Below are 25,229 nucleotides of genomic sequence, written 5' to 3'. Positions count from 1 at the left end.
TCAAATCGACGCCATGTTATGTATACAAAAGGTGATTAATCCTGCTCTCTTGATTATTGGTTCTAGTCCTATATTAACCCTAGTTACATTAAAAATGGTGATTTGACGAAGTGGTGTCAAATTGTTCATCTTTTATATACCCTTACTTTCGTATACATACATGAACAAAGATTTGGTATTTTTTTATTAATAAAGAAGTCTGCGCTACAGAACGGAATATTGAAACAGATGAGGTACGTGCTTAAGCTTAGGGTAGATGACATAACTGCTATATTGGAAAGGTAATGGAGGAGGAACAGCAGGTATTATGAATTAAGAAGTGAAAAAGGATAATTGTTTTGGCATATAAATTGGAAACGATTGGATAATAATTATCCCTATTGAAAGAATGATGAGGCTTAACTGATTGGTCAGCAAATATCACGATAGTGTGGGAATATAAAATATATATGTTATCCTAAATAGGAATCGACTCCGAAACCTCTTGTATGGTATTATAGCCCATGTTCTGAATACTATTTTACGGAGGCGGACTAGTTATTTCAATTAACTGAATATTACCGTATCAAATTTCTATAATATGAAAACATTAAATTTATATCTTACTTAACATAATTTAAAAAAGATAAATGGTTAATTTGAAAATGAAACAAAAAATGTGGATCAATTAACAACGTGTTTCACAAGATTAGGCAGTAAATTGTTCGCCACTTCATAACATGCTGTCACGTGTTTAATTACCGTATTACACTCGCTAAGCGTTAATTTATTAACTAGGTTTTTTATCGCAATATTTACGACACATATGTATTAATAAGTTTTCTATATATTGTTTTATAGATAGCGAGCCTATTCAACCTCTATTCATTCACTTGCTAGATTTTAAATAAATCAAATCATTTAAAATATTTTTTTTGTTATGTTTTGGAAAAAATACGTGCAAAATCTAATTATTTTAATAAGTGAATGTGTAAAACTACGTAAGGGCTACTATTCCACTAGATACGTCAGAATGCGTTACTCTTATTAACAGTAGTGTCATAACATCCTAATGATCAGCAAAATGTTTCAATATATGACGAAGTTTGAGTATCTGAAAGTTTCAGAAAATCTGAAAACAGAAGGCATAAATAAAAGTCATTCAAATCCTGAAAAAAAAGTATTCCAACTAAAATTTCGAAATTTGGAAATGCATTGGAAAAAATCCTAAAACCATAGAATAATTTGGCCAAACCTTCATTTAAATCAAGGTCCTAAAATCTAAAAAAACAAATCTTGGGAGCTGGGACCTTTCATAAAAGGTTTAAAAAATTAAATCTTTTGACTAAAATGTCTCTACGGCATTTGAAAAATAAAACATAACAACCCTTAACCATTTAATCTGTTGGTATTTTTAGTAATTCAAAATGATACTAAATTTATTTGAAATTTCAATAATTATCGAAAAATAGTATAAGCATTTCATGCAAAAGTAACGGAGGAGGAAGAAAGGTAAAAATCATAAAAAAGTCTAAATATGTAGGTTTTACATTCATAATAAATATATCGATACCTAATACGAGTATAAAGATTGACCTGTTTTTTCGTATACTTGTAAAAGCGACATCTTTGATAAGCTCAACGAAATAATGTAATAAGAACTAGACAAGATATTAAAACCAACATTCTTAAACATCGTCATTATTGTAATAATCTGTTATAACTATATTACTGTTGGTTTAAATAATTTCCATATGATGGCGCTTTAATTAAATCTATATTTAGTTATCATTGAAAGCTTACTTACGAATAAAACTTTTTATATGAAAACGGATTTGATACGAAAATCTAATTGACAAATAAAACTAATTCGGAATCTAAAGAGACGGTCTGATGACCATCTTTCTTTTTACAAGTGATCTTGTGGAAATCCCAATCTTCGGGTTATTGGGCTAACTGTCTCAAATAATTTGTGAATTTTTTCAAAGAACTTCTACAAATGTGTTATAAAATGACTGTTTATGTGTTAAAAGAAAATAAACCTTTTCAACAATGTAGGTATGTGTGACAGGTAATTGAATTTTACCATTCACAACATTTTGAGTGTTTCCAAATACTTGTTCACAAAATCTGGATTATCTCCAATTACAGGAGTTATTTCCATTTAATTTTTTGACATCTCATCAAAGATGAAGAAGAATATGGAAGTCTGGGCATTTACGGGGCTGACGGCCGTCATAGGCTGGTTTAAGTGATCAATTTACACACGTGTAACATTCACTAAATCTACCCATTATTGACAACCACACTACTCAAATTCTTAAAAGTTCTTTATATATGAACCAATTTTGAAACATTGTTCTTGAATCACTAGTACTTCACTAGAGACATCTATTGGTGAGATGAAAAGAAGCTTTTTATTGATCAGAAACTCTTTTATTAGTATGTGAGGTCCGAATCCTGGATTATAATCACACACATAAAAGAGATCACTTAAACCAGCCTATGACGGTCTTCAGCTTCGTAAATGCCCAGACTTCCATATTCTCCTTCATCTTTGATGAGATGTCAAAAAAAAAATTACCACATTAAAAAAAAAATGAGGTTTTTTGAAAAATTTTGTTCCATGGAAATGTTATTGGCGCAGTAAGCTACCGAAATACTTAATGAATAGTGATTTCTATCATAGAAGGGTGGTTGGCTGTTTTTACACTGATATATTTTGATTTCGCTCATGTGCGTATTTTCAAACTTGATATTTACATCAAATCATATGTTAGAACTATATTTAGAGAAATTATAAGATCAATAATACTTTTATAATCTAATCTAATCAATAAGAAGTATATCGCATAAAATCGGAAAGTGTTTTAACGAGAAACATAAAATTGCCAATAAAGGTTCCTTTCTTCACCAAGCGTTGATTGCTGTCCGTTGTAGGGAAGGACAGTGCCTTCTAAAATCGACCACTGTAGTAAAAGGGTTGTATTGTAAATTCCAGACATAATTGACGACGAACTGTGGTATTAACTATCGCTACTATGTCCTCCCATTTATATCACGTTGTAATTAAAGTAATTAGTAGATCATTTGTCTACGCGATCTGGTGTACGTAACATTATCGAACAAGAAAAAATATTTGACATATTGGAGCACAATATTTCCGGGCTTAGGTAAGTAAATAAACTCGACGAAATGATTGAGATTCTATAAACTTATTATTTCCTTTTTATTTTATTGCAATAAGATTCAGACGAAACATGATGTAATCTTGTTTCAGATGAAAGGCAATGGAATTTAGTATTTTTATTACATTACCTCAATTCTTTAAAATTAAAAAAAAGTATATTTATTTAAAACATTGTCACATACATAAGTAGCAAGGTATATTTTCAAAAAGTTTTTTGTGCTTGGTAATCATATTTTTTAATCATTATAAATTAATAAAAGTGGATATTTTATATGTGTATAAACGTAAATAAATAAGGTTTTTTATGTTAATAATTTTGTTGTTTTGAAATTATAAATTATATTAATTTATAAAGGGTTAGTTTTGTAAGCATCCATATTATATTACGTGCTTACTTAATGAAATAAAAAATCATTTTCGATTTATATTGCCTTCAAGGTAAGCATAGTTAATTCCACAGGAACCGTTCATTTTTACAATAAACGAATAAGGTTTTAATATTGTGTGAATAAATAATATATCAATACTGTCTGAATAAAAACTTCGAGAATGTACATAAGCTCCAAATTAATGTGTTTTATATTTATTTAGTAAATATCATGATAAACTTATATTTTGCGTTTTTAATTTTTTTTCTTTATAAGTATATAAGAACACACAAAATCTATAAATTTAAAACATTATCAGTACAGTTGTACGCATGTTTATTAATGCAGTCATTATAGTCTTTCAATATATGCACGATTTTATCTTTTTTAGTAACAAATGGATTGGCCTCGGTATTCTTCTCGGTAAATCGTTATTTAATATAAAAAATATTTCCCATTGAATGCACATATATGCATTAATACGTACCTGGGTAGGTTTGTGCGTACAACTTGATACAGTTGATGGTAAGGCGCTAAATACTACTAACGGTGTATAGTCTGTTGCATTAGGAAAATAGTCGATTTAAAAATACATTAATTTAATTTTTTTTTTTTTAAGAAGTCAAAATGTATTTACTTTACATTATTGCAATAAAAAGAACCATATAACCCAAGACTGCTATGAGTTCGTAATATTTTTGTTAGTTAAAATAAACAGTTGGTAACTTAAAATCAAACACTTGTATACGTATTAGACCACTAATTGAGTTTTATTTCACACGACTAGTTTAAAAAACAACACATGTTTTTATCGACAGGTGATCAAAAAACATGTTTTCCATAAAGTTAACACCAAATTAATAAAAATTAAATTAACAGTAATAACGACAAACTCACAAACTCTCTCCTGCTAAATTTTTTCAAACGTAGATAAGACGTACAATAAAATAACAACTTTGTAATTTTTTCTACATGAATTTTATTTGACCAGCAACCGGATTTCGTCGTAGCCGACATCATCAGACTGGTGACAGACATGTTACGACGAAACCCGGTTGCCGGTCAAATAAAATTCATGTGTAAAAAATTACAAAGTTGTTATTTTATTATATAAAATGCAGTTCCACCAAGAAATATCAGTACAAAACTTAAATATAGTAGATAAGACGGATAGTAAAAAAAACGTTTTTTGAGTAATTGTCTTATCTACAAGCATTTATTTTTAATTTTCCCTAAAAATGTTTTTTTCCTGCAAATCTTACATAACATTAGAAAAGATTCAGTACCTACAAAGAATTTTACGAAAAGATATATGGAGCCATTTCAAAACAATAAAATAAAAATAAAATACCTTATTGATATATTTTTATTTCCAAATGAGCAGAGTACAGTCTAATAATGGAATACCTTTTATCAACAAGCAGTAAGAATTTGCACGTGTGTGTTTGTAAACATTGTTTTGCAGTAGGTACTACTCATTTAGTAGGTAGATTGTCCCAGTAACTTGACAGATTAGTACTTCGCAGTATATAAGCTCATCTTGCCTGGAGCAAGTAACAGTTGCACATGATATATCAATCATACACCATCTTGTCATCTCAGTGAATTAGTTTAATTTATTATCCACCTTATAAAAATCTGGTTTTGTTACATTATCTGCTGAACCATGTCTTTTAGGGTAAGATTTTTTTGCTTTTTTAAATATGTAAATATATTTTAATGTAAAATGTCTATTCAGGTTTTATTATAATTCAAATGTATTTGTATAAAATATGTGTCAAAATATGTTTACATAAAATAAATATACACGACAAAATATTTTATTACGTTCCGAAATTTTAAATTTAAAGATCAGAAAAAAAACTGCATTTAAAAATATATTCTGTTAACTATTAATAAGATTTAAAAATAATATTAAAATCAACAAAAAAATGTTAAAGATGTTAGTTTTAAACACCTACAATTGGTTCCATAGTAATTTTACTTAAGCACAAAATTTAAGAGCTATTTTTTTTAATAATACAGTGACTAGCTTTATTACTTTGCAAAAAAATCTTTAAAAATACTGTTCATTTCTTAGTTTCTCAAAATGTTTGACGTATGCATTAAAAATCTAAATGAGCATTTTAGGTTTAAAAAATTTAAATTGATTGTTTTTTTTTACCGGACTGTGAAATTTTCCAATTTTCCTCGTGTGTTAGTTATTATTATTCCATCGAGTTTTTAGTTGTAAACTTTTTTAGTTGTATAGATATTGTAATAGTAAGCTGGTTAACTTAATTTTTTTTCCTTAAAATTCCTTGATTTTATACTCGTGTCATTATTTAATTTAATAAATTTGTATTTATTGAATTAAATAACGACATAAAATAACACATTTGAATACGTTATTGAAGCACTGTCATATAAGTTTGATGAACCATCCTTAAAAGAATAAATTGCTTAAGCAAAAAACAATTTAAGACTTAAAAAACACAATCAAATCTTAATATATAAATGAAGTGCATTCCTTAAAGATAAAAATAAGCAATTCAAATTTGTACCAGTACGTCTATGCAACCCCAGTATCCTGTCCATTACTCTTACTATCCATTTCCTGCCTTCTTTTACGTTTCTTTTTAATCATTTCATAAAAAAAAAACTCGTTTATAAATATGTATGTTACGTGATTTTTAGGATAGTTGATAATCTGGTTGTGAGGCATATTTACACTATATGTACTCGTATTACATGATGCTATTGGATTTTTCACCTATCGTATCCTTTCAATCTAAAAGTTACATATATGTAAAAATTAAGCACTTCTATTAGACCACTACTTGAATTTTATTTTATTTCACACGACTAGTTTAGAAAACATTTGCAGTTTTTGAAACTAGACGTGTAAAATTAAATAAAACTCAATTAGTAGTCTAATACAAGTGTTTTGTTTTAATAATCAACATGTCATTCCACAGAGTTAATGCCGAATCAATAAATAAAGTAGAATTAACTAATTTATTTCAACAGGTATTCGCTGTTTGTTCGCTGCTCATGGCGTCAAGAGCTACTGGACAATTATTTGGGGGCAATGCCGGTGGTTTTGGAAATGTCGGTGGACGATTTGGGGGTGGATTTGCAAACGGTTTCGGGGGTGGACTTGGAAACGGTGTAGGGGGAGGACTCGGAAATGATTTTGGTAATGAAATCAATAACTTCGGTGGTGCTATAGGAGATAGCTTCGGTGACGATTTAGGTGGAAATCTTGGCGGTGGCTTGGGAGGTCTAAACGAAGGCTTCGGAGGATTAAATGGAAATGGACTTGGACAAGATTTTGCTGTTGGAGGCCGAGTAAGACTTGGGGAAAATTCAGTAGCTTCTCAAAGCATCGTGTTTGGAAATCAAAATACGAGACAATTTGGCTCCCCAGCTTCCCTTAACTTTGGTAAATATAATAATTTATTTCAAAAGTTGGTTCACAATTAAACGCAATTTTGTATATTAATTTTACATTTTTAAATTAATAGACTGTAGTTTTGACTCGATATGTGGCTTCATGATCTTAAATATTAATGCTCATTGCATTCAATTTGCTTTATGAAATAATATTTTTTTTTACTTTCAACTTTATATTCACAAAAAAAACCCTTTCAAGGGTTTAAATGAGGAGTATATAACCAAAATAACAAAAACTGGACTTTCTTAGAAACGTTATTTTATTTGTGTTGCCAAATACCATACTACAAAAGGAAAACTAATTGTCAAAAATTTATTTTTTTTCTACGGGATTATACAAAATAAATAACTAAAATTTCAACTCCTTATAGTGCATTTTAGTCAAAAATTACCTAAAAAGGCGATTGTAAATATTACGTAATATGAAAACAAACAATTCTTAAATTATGATGTGATTGATTTTTGTTTGAAGAGACCATTTTTAATACGTTTTTTTTTACAGGAACTAGTCCTTTGGCAGCAAATCGTATTTCTTTCGACAACGATGACCATGTAAGTTAAATGCTTAATACGCAAGCACAAAAATATTCTTAAAATAATGTAAAAAATAAGACACTTTATTTTTTTAATTATCATCATTCTTTATTTTTTGAATAGCATCATCATCACCCCTCATACCACTTCAAGTACGCCGTGCAAGACCATCACACTGGCGACCAGAAGAGCCATCAGGAGGCGAGGGATGGAGATCAGGTGCGAGGAGTGTACTCCCTTGTGGAGCCTGACGGCACCATCCGCCGGGTTGAGTACACTGCTGATGACAGGAATGGGTGAGAAATCAGTTCATATTAACTGTACATCCTAGTCCTCCTCCGTAGTGTAATGGCCAGCACGCTCGGCTACCGCACTGGAAGTCCAGGGTTCGAATCATGGGGGGGGAATCAATTTTTTTTCTCCATATTACCCTGGACTGGTACCTGAAGCGCAGGGTAGAACATCTTGCCTTTTTGCAATCAACGATCAAGATAACATTGCGTCGATACTATGCAGTGTCCTATGTACAATTTATTGCCTTATACATCTCCTGCGATGGGGTCGCAAAATAGGGTAAATTGGGATTTATTTATATTATATAAACGTACCCAGTTTTGTAAAGCGTTTAAACGATAATGTAGAATGAATTAATGAATTAAGAAATGTCATTAATTATAATTTTTATTTGAAGCAATAACTTTGTGATTATCCATTTTATAATTAAAACATAACTTTGTTTTAAAATCACTTTAAGTATTTTATTTTAACTAATTATTGTGTCTAACGGTTAGCTTCGAAACCGGTAGACATAAATTATAATTAAGTTATAATAAAATATTTACAGTGATTTCAAAACAAAGTGTTATTTTAATTACGACATTCAATATATTGATTTCAAACATTATTTTATGTTGTTGTTGACTTATTTATTTTAAAGTCATTCAAATATTAGTATACACTTAAAAAGACCATCGATTTGATATTCCAAGGTATTTGATATAACCGGTCGACGTCATTATTATCATACGAGTATATAAACAAAATTCTATCGAAGATCCGTACATGGTTCGTTTTCCAACTTGCTGAATTTTCAGGATTGTCACTATTTAAATACATCGTTTATTAAAATGTTTCGTTTGTTGCCAGGTTCAATGCCGTGGTGACCCGATCTGGTCGTGCATCGATCATCCCACCTCCGCCCCGCGCTCAGCGTCCCAGGCTGTTGTGAAGTCACTTCGCACACCATTCGTCGACGGATATCTCCACCTATCACCATATTTTCACTTTCAGAATATCACTCTATTGTTTCACGATTCATTGCACTTGACAACAAAAGAAAACTATACATATTCGTTCACACTTACATATGTAAGCGAATACACGAGTATGCTGGCATGGTTTTTGTAATTAAATCATTTTGCTGCAGTAATATCATTAGTTTAATATGTGAATGCGTAGTATTGTTCTAGTTTTGATTAAAAGAAGATAAATTGAACGTTTATGATGTTACTAATGAGAAAACTTTTTTCTTTATAGAGACTGAATAATTAATAATGTATTAAATAACGATATTTTATTTTCAATTATATATTATATTTTAATGAATGAAATCATAAACATTTTGTATTGCCATTATAATATATAAACAATATTTTTATGTTAACGTTTCTAGGACCTATATTAAAACACTTGCTTTTATTTTCAGGAATATTTCAGTGTTTTCTTTCAGTAAAAGGCCAGTTTTTAGAAACTGCGCTATCCTTGTAGAATTTTGTATAAAATGTATAATAATGTGAAGGCGTAAAATATAGCTATGAGTTGATAATCCTGAGTTCTTCTATTTTGTAAATTATAACATATTTATATTGATATTTTATACATAAGTGTAAGTAAAGCAATCAAAAATAAAATAAAACCAAAAAAAATATTTAAAAAAACCCTGTTTTTATTTTCTAAAATATGTATCTGCCTTGAACCTTCGAATGCTAGTGGATTGAATAGAGTGATATGAAAGTGACTAACACGCTATTAAATATTTTCTAAATTTGTTGATAAAAAAATAAAGATAATAATTTTTTAAACAAGTTTGTTGCTTTGTTATATTTAAAAACTACACCTTACGGTTTGTACTATATTTTAACAGGATTATTGTAATATATTAATCGGTTTTGTTGTAATGGGAAGTTTTCACAACATTTTGACTGGTGGATTTTCCCCAAGAACATGAGTTGAAGTCATCAACTGATAAACAATAAAAATAAAGCTACAATCTGATACAGATTGTGTCGCGATCGATCACTAATATTATCATCGGCTCTCAGTTAACTGTTTAAAAAGAATTCTACTTGGACATCGTGTATCGACCTATCGTCCAAAAATGATAGCGATTTTGCTCCACTTCCTTTCGTTAAATTCATTTTTTGTTTAGTAATTTTGTCTGAAATTTAATATAAAATTAAATTTTTTGAGGTCGCAATAAATACAAATAGTTTAATATGATTCTAATTTAATATTCTTTTCTATTATAACAATGAATAACTATTCTATCTTCTGTCGTTCGATTCACATGACCAAACCATCTTAACTAACTTTTCTTAATTTTATCGATAATACTTAATTCAGACTTGCATTATTATATCATCATTAGGACATTTATGAATCATACAAGGTTTTGTTGCACATTTGTCTGAAAGAAGACGTTTATATTTACACATGTATACATACGAGTACGTGCATATTTAAAAAAAATACCAATGGAAGTTTTTTAACTACAGCGTTATTGAGAGTATCCAAATCTTTATTAACAAATAGTTTATAAAATGACATTATAAAGTATGTCATTAAATTCGGTAAGAATCTTTCATAAATTTCATAAAAGTCTATGCTAATTACAAAAATGGTAAATTCAACCATAGATGCTGCCATGAAGTAATTGTGAAAAAAGTGTCAGGTGCCGTGGCGTAGTTAAGTAAACGCTTGACTGCAAAACTGGTGTCGCGGGTTCGTTTCCCACCAATTTTAAAATGAATTCAAGAAATATTTATTTACAATTAGTCTGGGTGTTTGTGATATAATTTTAACATTTTACCTTCCTTATCCTGACTATCCTACCTGCAGGCAAACATCTAAAATAGATGCTTTGCGGGTTATTCTTTTAATAAAAAAAATAAAGAAGGATGGTGTCAATTGAAGAAAATGAGATGTCAATATGTTTAAAAATGTCAAACCAATAAAAAAATAAAATTATTCCATTCAATGATTAAAAATACAACATTTTCAGTGTGTTCAAATACTTGTTCACAAAATCTGGATTATCTCCAATTACAGGGGTTATTTTCTTATTATTTTTTGACATCTCATCATAGATGAAGAAGAATATGAAAAAAAAAGAAAATAACTCCTGTAATTGGAGATAATCCAGATTTTGTGATCAGTATTTGGACACATTCAAAATATTGTAAATAAACTATCTGGTCAAATTATAAGTTTAAATATCAAAAATGAAAATGATATTTTCTGGCGTTTTTCATGTGTGTGATTATAATCCAGAATTCTTCTCAGAAAATACAGAGTTTCTGCTCAATAAAAAGCTTCTTCTCATCTCACCAATAGATGTCTCTAGTGATTCAAGAATAATGTTTCAAAATTGATTCATATATGTAGAACTTCCAAGAATTTGAGGTTGTCTATAATGGGTAGAATTGGTGAATGTTACACGTGTGTAAAGTGATCACTTAAACCAGCCTATGACGGTCGTTAGCCCCGCAAATGCCCAGACTTCCATATTCTTCTTCATCTTTGATGAGATGTCAAAAAATAATCAAAAATACAATCTAAAGACTCCAAACGATCCAAATATTTAATTTTTATGGTTAGTATGCCAACCAATTAAAATAAGTCAAGAGTTTAAGTCGAATTAGTTAAGATCAAATTTTGACATTGGTCCTGAATGCCCCTCTAGCGGACTTCGTCCGAATCTGTCTAATTTTTTTCTTATAGTTCTATTCTTATTTTGTTATACATATTTCTAATACGTTGTTGGTAATGTTTAAACATCGTGAAAGTTGTTCGAGAATGTCATTAAAACAACATTTCATTTCAGTAACTTGCCGATAGATGTTGCTTGTATTTAATGTATTTTATTTTTGTATTTTAATGCGCTCGACAAATATATAATAAAAATAGTTACTAAATTATCGTTAGTATTTTTTTCCAGAATTGAAGACTCTAAAAAGCACATCAGGCAAGAGTCTTTGAGATAGAATTAGAAACACCAGGATCATGGAAATATGTGATATCAAAGATGTCGTTAGGGTGGGGAGGCAACGAAGGAGACAATGGTATGCGCATGTGAGGAGAATGGAACCATCCAGACTCCCCCCACATCGCACTGTACGGTCAACCCCATGGTAGACGACTCCTGGGCAGACCAGCAAATAGATGGATCGATAGCTGGGAACCGACATCGCAGGAGACTAATCTCTCTTAAAAACAGGCCACAAGGCCTACACCAAGAAGAAAAAGAAGAATATAAAAAAAACAGATTTTAATACCCATGAATACTATCGTAAGCCTTATAAAACAAATAATGTATGTGAATTTTTACATTTTTAATGGTAGAATAATACTTTTGAATTTGAATTTTTTTTTCTAATATTTTTTTGACATCAAATAAGATGAAGAAGAATATGAAAATCTGGGCATTTGCATGGCTTATGACCTATCAAAGGCTGGCTAAGCAATCACTTTACACACTGCGGCATTCACTATTCTACCCCTGATTGACAATTTCACTACTCGAATTTTTGGAACTCCTGGATATATGATTAATCAATCATATGGCATAATACATATGAGTTCACAACAGACATATGTGTTGGATTGAGAAGGGTTTTATTTAGCAGAGACTCTTTTGTTTCTATGCAAGATACGAACCCTGGATAATTTTTAAATCATAGGAAATGTCTGAAAACATGGTTTTCATTTTTTTTTCTAAATTGAAACAAAATTTATGGGTCTAAAATTTAGTTTACCTCCGTAGTTTAGTTAAAGTGATTTTTTCTTATAATTTTATTATTTGAACCTGGATTGGGACCTGAAACTTAAGATCGATTAGCTTGCTTTTCCATAATTGGATGCGTATAATGTGGGTCTGTTGTGTCTGAATTGCAAACACGTTTTCTACTACCTTGCCCGAGCTATCACTTAAGTAAAACTTAAGTGCAGTTTTTTGTTAATCAATTCAAACAATATCGTTTTTGTATTTGAATTTCTAATCATATAATATTGTTCTTAATTAGAATAAATGATTATGATCATAGATTTAAGATAACGAGAGCTTTCATAATAATGGCAGACTTTACTTGGTGTCATTTAGTGCACGACTTATAACATAACACGTAGAAATGCAAGTCAGATAGATCGAGATAATAATTGAATACGCGATTGTGTATTTATTACATATTTCACGGATGAATGCGTAAGTAGTTTAATCGTAACTAGATCCTGGCCAAATATTATGCAACGTTAGTCCATATTATTATCGTTATTATATTATTATCGGTTAGATATGGAAAATATATTGACACCATACTGTGACATACTTTGATAAAATCATTAAAGAAATTAGGAAGACACTGAGGATTGAACTACTCATATCACAAATCCCACGAAAAGGACATGTCGGAATAACGTCACGTTGTTACGTCATTGAGGCATTGAAAATAATAGATTCCCAAATTCCTTACACAGAGTTTTATGGTATATTCGACAGGCCCACATACATATGCATCCAGGGGCGTGCATTCTATATAGGCAGAAAAGCAGTGCTTATCTTAACTTACCCGCGTGACTTATAAAAAGGAACCCAGTACCTACCTATCCTACCTTACGAAACAGTACCAGCTTACCTTACTCCCTGTCTACTGTCTACCCTAGTAAGTAGTAGCAGCTTACCTTACTACCTACCTCTACTGCCTACCCTAGTAAGTAGTAGCAGCTTACCTTACTACCTACCTCTACTGCCTACCTTTATTAATTCTCAGTACACGCCACTGTATGTATGGACATTATTTACTATTTGCAACAACCGGACGCGACGCGCCTCGGTGGAGAAGGAAAAGATTTTAAGGTGTTTTGACCAATTTTCAAAAATGTAAAATATTAATGAGTTAATTTAAAAAACACGTACTGGGGTGTTTGTATTTTATATCCATAAAGGTTTAAATGGTATAGCGTCCTACGGTTTCTTCCTGTGTTCAGTCTATATATTATACAAGCGATTCGTGTGTTTTAGTACTAACATATCGCTCACTCCTTTCAAGAACGTCATAAATAAAAAAACTTGATTTTTTAGGAGACCGTTTTTAAAGCTTAAAAATAAAACACAATGTATTAAATAAATATCAAGCCATTTATTGAACTTTTTACTGTGCAACAGAACCTTTTAGGTAAAACCTGAAGGTTTTTTCTCCATTTGAAAAATATTTAGTATATTTAAAAAAAAAAATTGAAAAATACCTTTTCTTCAAAGTGCTAAAAAAACATTTTCTGCCCTCTAGCGGGTAAATATTAAGTTAAAAATATGACTCTTTTGCTGGGATATAGTACATTTTCTGGGCATTCCGAAAACATGCATAACTAAAAATGGTCGATTTTTGATTTATGACGTTCTTGAAAGGAGTGAGCGATATGTTCAGATCAGTTTTTAGTGAGTTAGGTCTTAAGTTTTAGTTGTTGGTATAAAAAATATGTAGCTTTCTTGCTAAAATAGGGTTTTACGATTAATGATATAATAAGATTTTCGGGTTAATAGAATATTAAAAACATCTTAAATCGATACTGTACTACCGGAACAGTATTTTTATTTCATTGTGGCACATATTCGTTCAGATGAATATATTTCGGCTAAAGCTAACTGCTTTCGTAAGGGAATCATGATATCACAAGGAACGCCGTTATATCTATGAAGTAATAACTAATTTCTCTCTTTAATTAAGTGGCGTTACGTTGAGAAATTTTAATCATAATGATTTAATTGATTATAACTACATTTGCAATGTCAATTATGAAGCATGAAAATCATATCAAGGGACATCACAAAGCCGTAATTCATAAAAGAAAAATACAAAAAATAAGTTACGTACATTTAAAAATATCTAATAAAAATAGTATTTTTTATCACATTTATTTGAAAAGGCACGCAGCACCAAAACCTCAAACCATTTTTTTTTACTTTTAAAGTTTTAGTTTAAACTCATCGATAATAAATGATAAATTTACAAAATTATACCCCCACGTAAAAAAAATAGATTGGGTAGGTAGTTTAAAGAGTGGATTTAATTTCCTTAACACAATACTTTAAATTCGCCATTATTCTTTAAAAAAATATTTTTTTCGGCAGTCATTTTTTATTTGAATTTTGATTAAATTTTTTTTATGGTAAATACCACTATTATTAAATTAAAAAAATCATAAAGCGATATTTTTATTGATATGAAGTATTGACTGGTAAAATGAATATTTACTTATTTCCCTTAAAGGTTGATGTAAAATCACGTTTATTTTCATAAAGAAATGTGAAAAATTAATTAATTTATTTATTTCGGTAGTCAAATAAACTTGATAGAAAGGGTATTGACCATTATTGGTGAGTTTATCATAAGTAATTTAGCATGAGCGTAGGTTTAATTTAAAACCTTTCATTTCCTGGTCTCCTTTCTTGATTTATGTGAATATCAAATATAAATACATGCACTGTGCTACCTGTGTAACAATGTGGAATTGTGCAACAGTAATGTTCCTTGTCTTGCAGATTTAGGTACAGTATTGTGTTTTCATAGTGAAAACTATTGTAAACTCTATAAGACTATTTTTGATAAAATATTAGTTATATATTAGTGACACTAATATAAAACATGTTATAATGTGACTTAATTATTTTATGATAATATTTAACAATGATTCATGACGAATTGAAAAGTATTTGCTTTGCACACTTAAATGAATAATAAATCGATTTCAATGCAATACTTTCCTCAAAGGAAAATAATCCGTAGTAATTTAAATAAAAATGTACAGTTTAATGACTATTTTTTACTCTAAATATTTATTTAAAAACATGGAATTGATTATTACGAACAATCCACACGATTAATACCAATTCACATTCTTGTAATCGTATATCGTAAGCATTTTTATCGTCTCGTATGATTAATATACTAATGTGCATAAAAAGTGTGTGGTTGTCTTATTTGGCTTTTGAAATAAATAAACTAATCAGATTTAAAAATTGTAGGCCTAATATGTATGTTTATGTAACACATTATTTGTATCGAAAATTCATTAGTCATTTCAAATGATTTATTTATCATTCGTTTTTCTGTAATTTTAATGAACAATTTAAAGCAACTACAGGAACATGCCAAAAGTCAGTATTTTATATAACATACAAGTGTCTTTGCTGTTATTATACCTTGACTAACTCATATACCGATATACAGCGCCAGCGGTATTCAGTAGATATTTTTGTGAATAATTTGACCTTTGAATGATTCCTGAAATAAATAAGCACAGATCTAAACAAGGATTTAACCATATGTATACTACCTTTACCCTTAAAAACGGAACTCGTTTTTTTATGTCTAAATATCCACTGATAATCAGTAGAAATTAAAAAAAAACATGATCTTGTTTATTTAAGAAACGTTTTGCTTAGTTCATTATTTATAATTTTTGTGTCATTACTTCATAAAACAGCAGTTATTCTAATCTTTTCTGTACAATATAAAACGAACGAATATCGTTTTTCTCTATGAAAACGTAAAACGGGTGTTTTCGTGTTTGCGATTACGGTTAAATTTTTAAAAATTATCACACATTAAAAAGTAATGGCCAAATATGTAACTAACGAACTAACTCTTACTTATCGAATAAAAATCATTTTGCATATTCCCTCATAAACTGATAGAAAATAATAAATTGTAAATTCATGACGACACATCGTGATTTCATAAAAACATTAGAAAATACCATTTATTGTTATTTTTGACACTTTCGTTGAAAGTATAATAAAATGTTATTTATTTTCTATAAAAAAGAAATTCGAACGCGATGGTTGATCTTAGCACTTTTATGTCAAGTGGATTTCACTCAAGAAGTAAGTTGTCGTCAAGAGAAATGGTTCTGTAATCATTTAGAAAACAGGTTTCTATATAAAACGAGATCAAATAACTGACCCGTACACAATATTAATTGATTAATTCTCTCATTATCGCTGATTAGCACACATGCCCTAATAAGATAATAATAAGTTTTCGATTTTAACTCGTGACCCAGTAAAGTGCAGGTTTTTTTTAAGAAGAAAACATTTTAAAATATATTTAATTATTTTACTAATATTTATTGGTGGAACTGTATTTTATATAATGAAATAACTGCATGGCTTTTTCTTACTTGAAACCGGATTTCACAGTTGCCGACATCATCAGACTGGTAATGTCAGTAATGACGAAAACCGGTCACATGTCAATAAAAATAAAATAGGAAACAAATCCATGATTTGTTGATTTAAAATGTTTTTATCCCATTGTATCAAGGTTCTCACGAAATTGTTTATTAGATAAGCTTGTAAGAGCCCGGGTATGCAACCCTCGATACTGATTTTTCCTTTTATGAATTTAGTATTTTTCTATCTTCACCCAAGTGGTGCATAGGACACCGTATTGCATGGACGTATGGCTAACTTAATGATTATATATGATATTAATCGTTTGATTACAGTTGATTATTAATGAAGTTTGAGTCATAAGTCCTGCTCAGTAGATTATTTATTGGACGTAGAATGGAAAAGCGAGCTGGAGTCCCGTGGTTAGTATCGTGGACTCTGATTCATAATCCGCAATACATTAAATTCAGAGATTTCTGGGTTCGAAACTACTGTATTGTTTCTAATAAATATTTTATTAAATAATGAGTTATAGGCTCAATAAAATGCATGAAATTGAATACACAATAAGGGCACAAAGATTTCATAATTTGATATATATTAATTGATTTAATGATTTAATGTTTATTCAGTAAATTCTTTAAAATCCAATTTTTTCTTTATGAATGAATTTAAATACGATATAAGTGTAAGTTGGATATTTTTCTCAATTTATTTTCCGCCTGAATCAACTCTGTATAATTGTGTTACCAAATTGTTACTGAGTGAACTTGTCTAATTATTTGATATGTGATATAGTTTCAAACTTGTTATGAAGTTGGTGTCAAAAGCTTCTGTAATTACCAATATACCAATATGTTACGTAAAGCTCAGCGCCACAGCATGTGCCGCTAGTATATAAGAAAAGATTTAGAGATATTTGTCACAGTTGATAAGAACTTATATTCCAATAAACCTTGTCTAGTTAAATATCAATTCGGCATTTATAATGTTTGGAAAGGTAAGGTATTTAATAATTTTGTAAAAATTCCAAAATGAAACAGACAAAAATATATACGTCCATAATTAAAAAAAATATCTAATTTTGAAAGTTAAAAGTTCAAAAATATCCAAAATCTCTATTAATAGAGATTTAAAAAAAGGAATAATTTTTTTCTAATGAGTTTTTTGCTTTAAATTGAATGTTATTCTCAACCAAACATTTAATTTTTAAATTGAATTCAAAACGTTTTAAAGCTCTGTGATAAAAAAAAATTGAACGAAAAATTATATAGGTACGTTGAAATTAATATAGAAATTTAATATAAAAAAATTAAGTAATATATTTTTTTGGCATCTCAATATAGATGAAGATATATATTTTCAGGGCTTACGACCGTCATGGGCTTGGTTCCGAGTTAACCAAGCCTAGGACTGTCGTAAGCCCTGTTTATGCCGTCACTTCCATATTCTTCTTCATCTTTGTTAAGATGTCAATTAAAAAAACAAAACTCCTCATTGAAGATATTTCCGATTTGTGACCAAGTATTTGGATACACTCAAAATGTTGTAAAACAAAATATATTTTTAGGTTTGCGTGTTGTTTGCCCTGGCGACTGGTTGCGTCGCCCAGCACCAGGTATACCACCCGTCCGGGCACGGGCACGGCCACGGGCACGCCGTGTCTTCGCAGAGCATCGTGCTACATCAGGCCGCGCCCGCCCACCACGCGCCCGCCCACTACGCCTCCGCTCCCGCCCTCGTGTCCCACCATGCCCCCATCTACGCTTACAAACAAGAGGAAGAATATGTACGTGCCTTATTAACAAAATACAGTAGAGTCTCGATTATCCGACATAAACCGCATAAGCGAATAAGTCAGAAAACACGGAAAATGATAATAACGACATTGAAAATGTGTTAATTTTATTTGCACATCGAAAACTTTTCATAATACTATTTCGTAATAATATTTTACAATATTTTACTATATCCAAATTTTGGCTACTATTTTTCTCGCAGGACTGAAAGGCCAAGGAAGACGATCTTAATTGACTTATTACTTTATAATGAAAATGTAATATTGTTTTAAAATCACTATAAATATTCAATTATAACTTAATGATAATGTCTACCGGTTTCGAAGCGTAATTAAGTTATAATTAAATATTTATAGTGATTTTAAAACAAAGTTACATTTTAATTATAAAATGGAAAATCACTAAGTTAGTGCTTCAAATATAAATTATGAACTTATTATTTATTGATTCGGCATTAATTTTGTGAAAAGATATTTAAAAAAAATGTGATTAAAAAAAAGGTTGTAAAATACCATTTATTGACATTAATTTCATAACACGTGACAGTTGCTTTTATTGAGTGATTAGTAAAACTTGAGTAAGTTTTACTAATCACCTGTCGATAAAAACAACTGTGGTTTTCGAAACTAGTGTTGCGTAATAAAATAAAACTCAATAATGTCACGTATGAAGTTAATTCATTATCAATAAAAAAAATGCTGTCACCTATTAATGGTTAAATCTGAGTAAGCTTTAAAATAATCCTGGTGAGTTTTACACAATGCATAAAGTGGTTACTTTAACCCGCTTTTAAGATGTAATAAGTCTTGTAACCCAGACCCAGAGCTTTTTACCAATCCTATATCAACATTTTTTAATAGATTTATATTATCCACTGACACTTCGTGATGGAATTGCATTTTTAATTTATTATTAGATTAAAACCAATATTTTTAGCTTTTCCACTTTTTTATTTGACCAGCGACCGGGTTTCGTCGTTACCGACATCATCAGACTGGTCTGATGATGTCGGTAACGACGAAACCCGGTCGCTGGTCAAATAAAAAAGTGGAAAAGCTAAAAATATTGGTTTTAATCTAATAATAAACTATATCAACATACTTCTCACTTATATTAAAATATCAATAAAATCTTTAAAATGTGATATTTGTAATTGAAATATGTTCATCAGGGTCATCCCGCCTACAAGTTCCAGTACAGCGTAGAAGATCATCACACCGGAGATATGAAGAGCCAGGAAGAGCAGAGAGACGGAGATGTGGTACAGGGACACTACTCCCTGCTGCAGCCCGATGGTCATGTGAGGACCGTGCATTATTCAGCAGACAAACATAGCGGGTAGGTACATCTTTAAAGTACAATCTTTATGGAACATATTATTGTGAGGCACTTTATTTAATAAAATTTTCAGGGGTAAAAATAATAAACATGTACGTATTTATATATGTCTGCTTCCGTAGTTTAATGTTCAGCACGTTCTGCTGCCGTACTGGAGGTCCCGGGTTCGATTCCCAGGGGGGGGGTCAAATAAATTAAAGTGATTTTCTTACTCTAATATTTATTCAATAATTAAACTGAAGCGTAGGGTTGATCGCCTTTCCTACATACGTTAACGATCAAGATAACACTGCATTTATATGATGCATTGCCCTATGCATCTTTTAGGTGCGGAAGAGGGTTTGAAAAAGAAAAATATATATCTAGTTATTCAGAATTCAGAAGATTCATTTTATGAAAGTTTAATAAAGAATTTAATTCTCGTGTCCAAACAAATATTTTTTCAAAACAGTTAATGACAGCCAATTAAAACGTTATAAAACACGAATTTTACAGAAAGTTAATGTACTGATGCCGAAATTAACCTACTGATGGAAAACAAATTAACTGAGGAAATACTTAAACAACATTTTGTTCATGTTTTACTTAAGTTTTCTTATTTCTATACTATTTATCACACTTCTGATTTTATTTTCGCTTTTTCTGTCAAATTTTGTCATTTGAGCACTCTTTCTTGTTGTGTTCTTTTTACTGTATTCAAAATTTACTTCATAAACATTTAAAACATTTTTTCATTTTATGTTGGTCAATCAATTTATGTAAAATAATTTCAACGTTTCTCATTTTTCATTCACTTTACATTTCATATAAATAATATCGTTTCGGTATAACGTAAAAAATATACAACGTATTTGATCGTATATTACGTAAGCCGTTGTGACGTTAGTCGTATTGCACGCTAACTCGTCAAATATTGTAATACATTGTTTGTGCAATTTGTACAGTATATGAAAATACGATTTTCTTTTACAATTTGTATATAATATTTAATAGCTGGATTTCAACAAAAAATATGAAATAATTTCCTTCGGTGTTTATTTTATTTTAATTAGTGGGCGTATATAACCAAGAAATAATTACAACATAAATAAAGTTGATGTAATATATGAAATTAAAATTTAAAAAAAATGTTTGCATGTGTAGTCATACATCAATAGTATGATGTGGATACTAACACACTTTTTTGATAATATTTATGTAAATGAAATATAAAAACAATGTATTTTTTACTGCAACATATTTTTTATTTTGAGACAGTTAACGATTATTAAGAGACTGAGTTACAATTGTATTTAATTCAATTTTATTTTAAAAACTTCCATGTTCCCATGGAAGTGTTTATACACAAAGATTTAAAAATGTATAATTTGCTTTCCTTGGGTGGTATGGAATGCCAATATAAAAATCGCATCCTTCAAGTTAATACCTCCTAAGAAATACTAAGTTTTCATATTAACAGTCGGCATCTTCTCTGCTATTTCTCTCAAAATGAATGTATTAAGTAGTGAAGGTAGATAAGTTAACTCTTAATATGACGAAATTTCCAGAAATGTTATTATTTTGTTGAAAATTTTTATTATTCTAATGATAATTAATTATTAATTATGATTTCAGATTTAATGCTCAGGTAAGTTATTCCGCTCCCGCGCACCAAGGACACTATTAATATTGGCATCACAGAAACATGTTTATTTTTTTAGATGATCAATCAAAATGTGATATGTTTTACGAAGCTAAATATTTTGTTATCTGCTATATTATTTATATTTATTTAAAATAAATTCTTTCCCTACAATATTCACGAATTTTATTTTACATTTTTGTTATTCTACAATAATATGTCATAATCAGTGACGATGTGTATCGTATCAGCTGATATACTATCTTACAACCTCTATAGGGCAGTAAGAGCATGTAATTTTAGTGCAAAATCCTGAAAATGATTACACCATGCGTATTTGTTTAAATAACTTTTTATGTGCCTTTCCCTAATATAAAATACATATTTTTTGACGGTTTAGGGTCTGCACAAAATAATATTTCAAAATTGTGGATTAATTCATTTCTATTTGGCATATTATCTTTTTAACTATGAAAGATATGATTGGCACTAGATTTTCAAATTAATCCCACGATTTCACCATTCAAGGTGACACCAGTCACAGGCCCTGTCGTCATAAAACATATTCGCGTGTTTAAAACCATTATTAGTGCTCAGAAAGTGCGTTTGTGATAAAAAACGAAAGAGTTCACAAAACAAAATTAAAGCAAAAGATTCAAAGTTGCCTCTTAGTTTCGAAGTAAATTATATTAAAAAATATATCACATTTATAACTGGTATATCTCATCTTGATTTGCGAATCTATAATAAAATTGGAAAGTAAAAGAAAAAAGGAAAAGCTTTCAATAAATTTATTAATCAAAATAAAAAAAATTAAAAATAAAACGATAAATCAAAAACAAAATAACACCTCAAAATAATAATAATAAATCAATAATATCTTAAATCAAATATCACAAAGAAAAGTGAGGAAAGTGTTTAATATTTGGTCAGTGGCATTCTGTTACTTATGATATATAATGTGGGTTGATTGAATAAATTCCTACATATATAAGTTATATTGTATATTTACATATAGTATATCACGAAATGTAAAAGTTTGATGCCGGTGGCGGTGTTATCGGAGTCGTAGCCTTTTCGATGCATAAATCCAAAATACCTAGTGGTGGTAATCGTAGTGTCGTCCTCCAGTGGTCTCCACAACGGCGTTAAATCTAAGAAAAATTTAAAAACATGAAATTATTATAAAAAAACTTTCAGACTACGTTATATTGGTTTATTGGATGAGGACAATATGATCCGTTCCGCATCGTGTAAGTAATAAAGTGAAAAAAAAGATCTATTATTAAAATTGTTGAAGTAAAAAAAGATAACATTAAATATATTTTTTTGGTTCTATTTTTTTCACGACTTCTATTTGGTTTTCACATTAATATTTTGTTTGCGTACAAACCTGACCGTGCGGATACAATTTCGGGTTAGTGGTATTGGACAGGCACCTACTCTGCGCACACCCTACTTTTACTTACGAATATGTACAAGTATATATTCGTAAGTGGAAGTAGGGTGCTCAATACTAAGTCATATGAACAGTAACCATGAAACATATGTGTATACAATATAAAGTAAATACAATTAAAAAAAATCATAATTTTTTTAAACATCGGTGTGCTCTGAGCAAATACTTATGAAACTTTTTTAAGAATGTTTTTATGTTTGTAACACATCCATTAATCTAATAAACAAACAAAAAATGTTTTTTGGAATAAATTATTTATAGTTAAGAGAGTTTAAGTAGTTTTTTTGATGTTGTTAAATTAAAAATATATCGCAAAATATCGAGTAGTTAAAACTGTGTTTTATTTAATTAAAAGTTAATATGTAATAAATGTTCTTCAATTTATTTGAAGGTGATGTTTATGATACACGCGGTTGTGATCTATAATAACGAAAAAATTGGTAACTAATTTAATTAAAAATAAAAGAGATTTACCCCTTGTGTTTATCGGCAGTATAAGAGACTATCCTCGTGGATCCATCAGGCTGTAGGAGAGAGTATTGTCCCTCTACAGAATCTCCATCCCTGCTCTCCCATTGGCCTTTGTTGTCTTCAGTATGGGGGTCGTTCACGGAGTACTCAAACTTGTATTTTGGATAGGACTGAAAATATAAAAACATTTTCGTCATTTAAAAAAATACATCAACCCCTTAGATAAATTTACGATTAAACTTACATTGTAAGTTTACACAGATGACTACTAGAAAAAAATGTTATGACTATAAACATCTGAAGTAAAAGAAAGATTTTTAGTCTATAAAAACGATCTTTTTTGCTGTTGATAAAAATTGTTTTGTGATTTTAGATAAATTTCTCACGTTAAAAAACGTTGCACCATTTTTTGGTTTGGGTAAAATTTTATAAATATCCGAGTTTAATATATTGTAACATTGTCAAAAAAATATTGAATTTTAAATCAATATCAATGCGTTTTATAAATACAAAAATGTTTAGCCAAAAGGTGTCTTTATTTTCCTATAATACACACACAATATATCGCTCACTCCTTTCAAAAACGTCATTAATAAAAAATCGACAATTTCCAATTGTGCATGTTTTTGGAATGTCCCATAAAATGTACAATATCCTAGCAAAAGCGGCATATTTTTAACTTAAAATTTACCCACTATAGGGCAAAAAGTGTTGTTTTTGCATTTTGAAGAAAATATATATATATTTTTTTAAAATATACTTAATATTTTTCAAATGGAAAAATCACCTTCAGGTTTTTCTCCAATTGAACGTTCTCCTGAAAAATCAAGTTTTTTGATTTATGACGTTCTTGAAATGAGTAGGCAATATGTGTAAAAAAATACAATTCTAAGAATAATTTATGAGCAAATATTTGTTATAAATTAACCTATATACTCGTACATGGAAAATTTACAAATATATCTTTTAATACTTAAAAAAAGTGGATTCTATGAAGTAATAATATAAAATAATAATATTCCTTACATTTTCTTCATGGTGGTGTTCGTAGTGATGTTGGTGATCTGGGATATGCTCTTGAACTATCCTCTGGGAAGAGACTGCCTGACTATTATGTCCACCATAGTGACCAATGTGGCCTGCACTACAAACGGCCACCAGAAGGCTCACAGCTAATACCTGAAAAACGAAAAAAAAATGCAATGCCGATTTTCAATTTTGTTTTGTATAAAATTAATTTCTTAAAATGTAAATATTTTTATGTCAATAATTTTCTTACCTTAGAAATCATTATGTGTTTGATGTTCTTCTCAGAATACCGCAACGAGTACTGTGACGCGATATTAAATGTTCTTCTTTTTATATTGGTATATTAATTAAATACTTTGATAATGCAATAATGTTCATTAATTTTAAATAAAAAAGGCAATTACATTCGATGAAATATATAGAGGGGTGTGGGTAAGACTGTGAAATAACGCGGTGAAAATTGAGAACAAACGCGGTGAGGCATATATACATTTTGTACAAACATATGTAAGTACGTGCAAACTTAACATCCCATTTCTCAATCCTCTAAAATAAATTATC

General features: G+C 29.6%; 3 protein-coding genes across 3 annotated transcripts; 2 read left to right on the top strand and 1 right to left on the bottom strand.

Moving 5' to 3' along the window:
- Nucleotides 1-5,123: 5,123 nt before the first annotated feature.
- Nucleotides 5,124-9,134, top strand: LOC148299335 (uncharacterized). The gene is made up of 5 exons (XM_088276183.1): nt 5,124-5,215; nt 6,547-6,961; nt 7,475-7,524; nt 7,630-7,802; nt 8,653-9,134. The coding sequence occupies exons 1-5, from the start codon at nt 5,204-5,206 to the stop codon at nt 8,732-8,734; spliced, it is 732 nt and encodes a 243-aa protein (XP_088132309.1). The 5' UTR covers nt 5,124-5,203; the 3' UTR covers nt 8,735-9,134.
- Nucleotides 9,135-16,944: 7,810 nt separating this feature from the next.
- On the top strand, nt 16,945-21,808 carry LOC148299334 (uncharacterized). The gene is made up of 4 exons (XM_088276177.1): nt 16,945-16,998; nt 18,522-18,740; nt 19,922-20,088; nt 21,703-21,808. The coding sequence occupies exons 1-4, from the start codon at nt 16,945-16,947 to the stop codon at nt 21,752-21,754; spliced, it is 492 nt and encodes a 163-aa protein (XP_088132303.1). The 3' UTR covers nt 21,755-21,808.
- Nucleotides 21,809-22,640: 832 nt separating this feature from the next.
- On the bottom strand, nt 22,641-24,941 carry LOC148299333 (cuticle protein 19-like). The gene is made up of 4 exons (XM_088276181.1): nt 24,919-24,941; nt 24,666-24,818; nt 23,643-23,809; nt 22,641-22,863 (listed from the first exon to the last, which is right to left on the bottom strand). The coding sequence occupies exons 1-4, from the start codon at nt 24,928-24,930 to the stop codon at nt 22,809-22,811; spliced, it is 387 nt and encodes a 128-aa protein (XP_088132307.1). The 5' UTR covers nt 24,931-24,941; the 3' UTR covers nt 22,641-22,808.
- Between the last annotated feature and the right edge of the window lie 288 nt (nt 24,942-25,229).

Source organism: Brachycentrus maculatus, unplaced genomic scaffold (assembly GCF_059751285.1).
Source record: "Brachycentrus maculatus isolate JH-2025_06_01 unplaced genomic scaffold, ASM5975128v1 h1tg001182l, whole genome shotgun sequence".
Classification (NCBI taxonomy): domain Eukaryota; kingdom Metazoa; phylum Arthropoda; class Insecta; order Trichoptera; family Brachycentridae; genus Brachycentrus; species Brachycentrus maculatus.
This window is presented reverse-complemented; position numbering and strand designations above follow the sequence as displayed.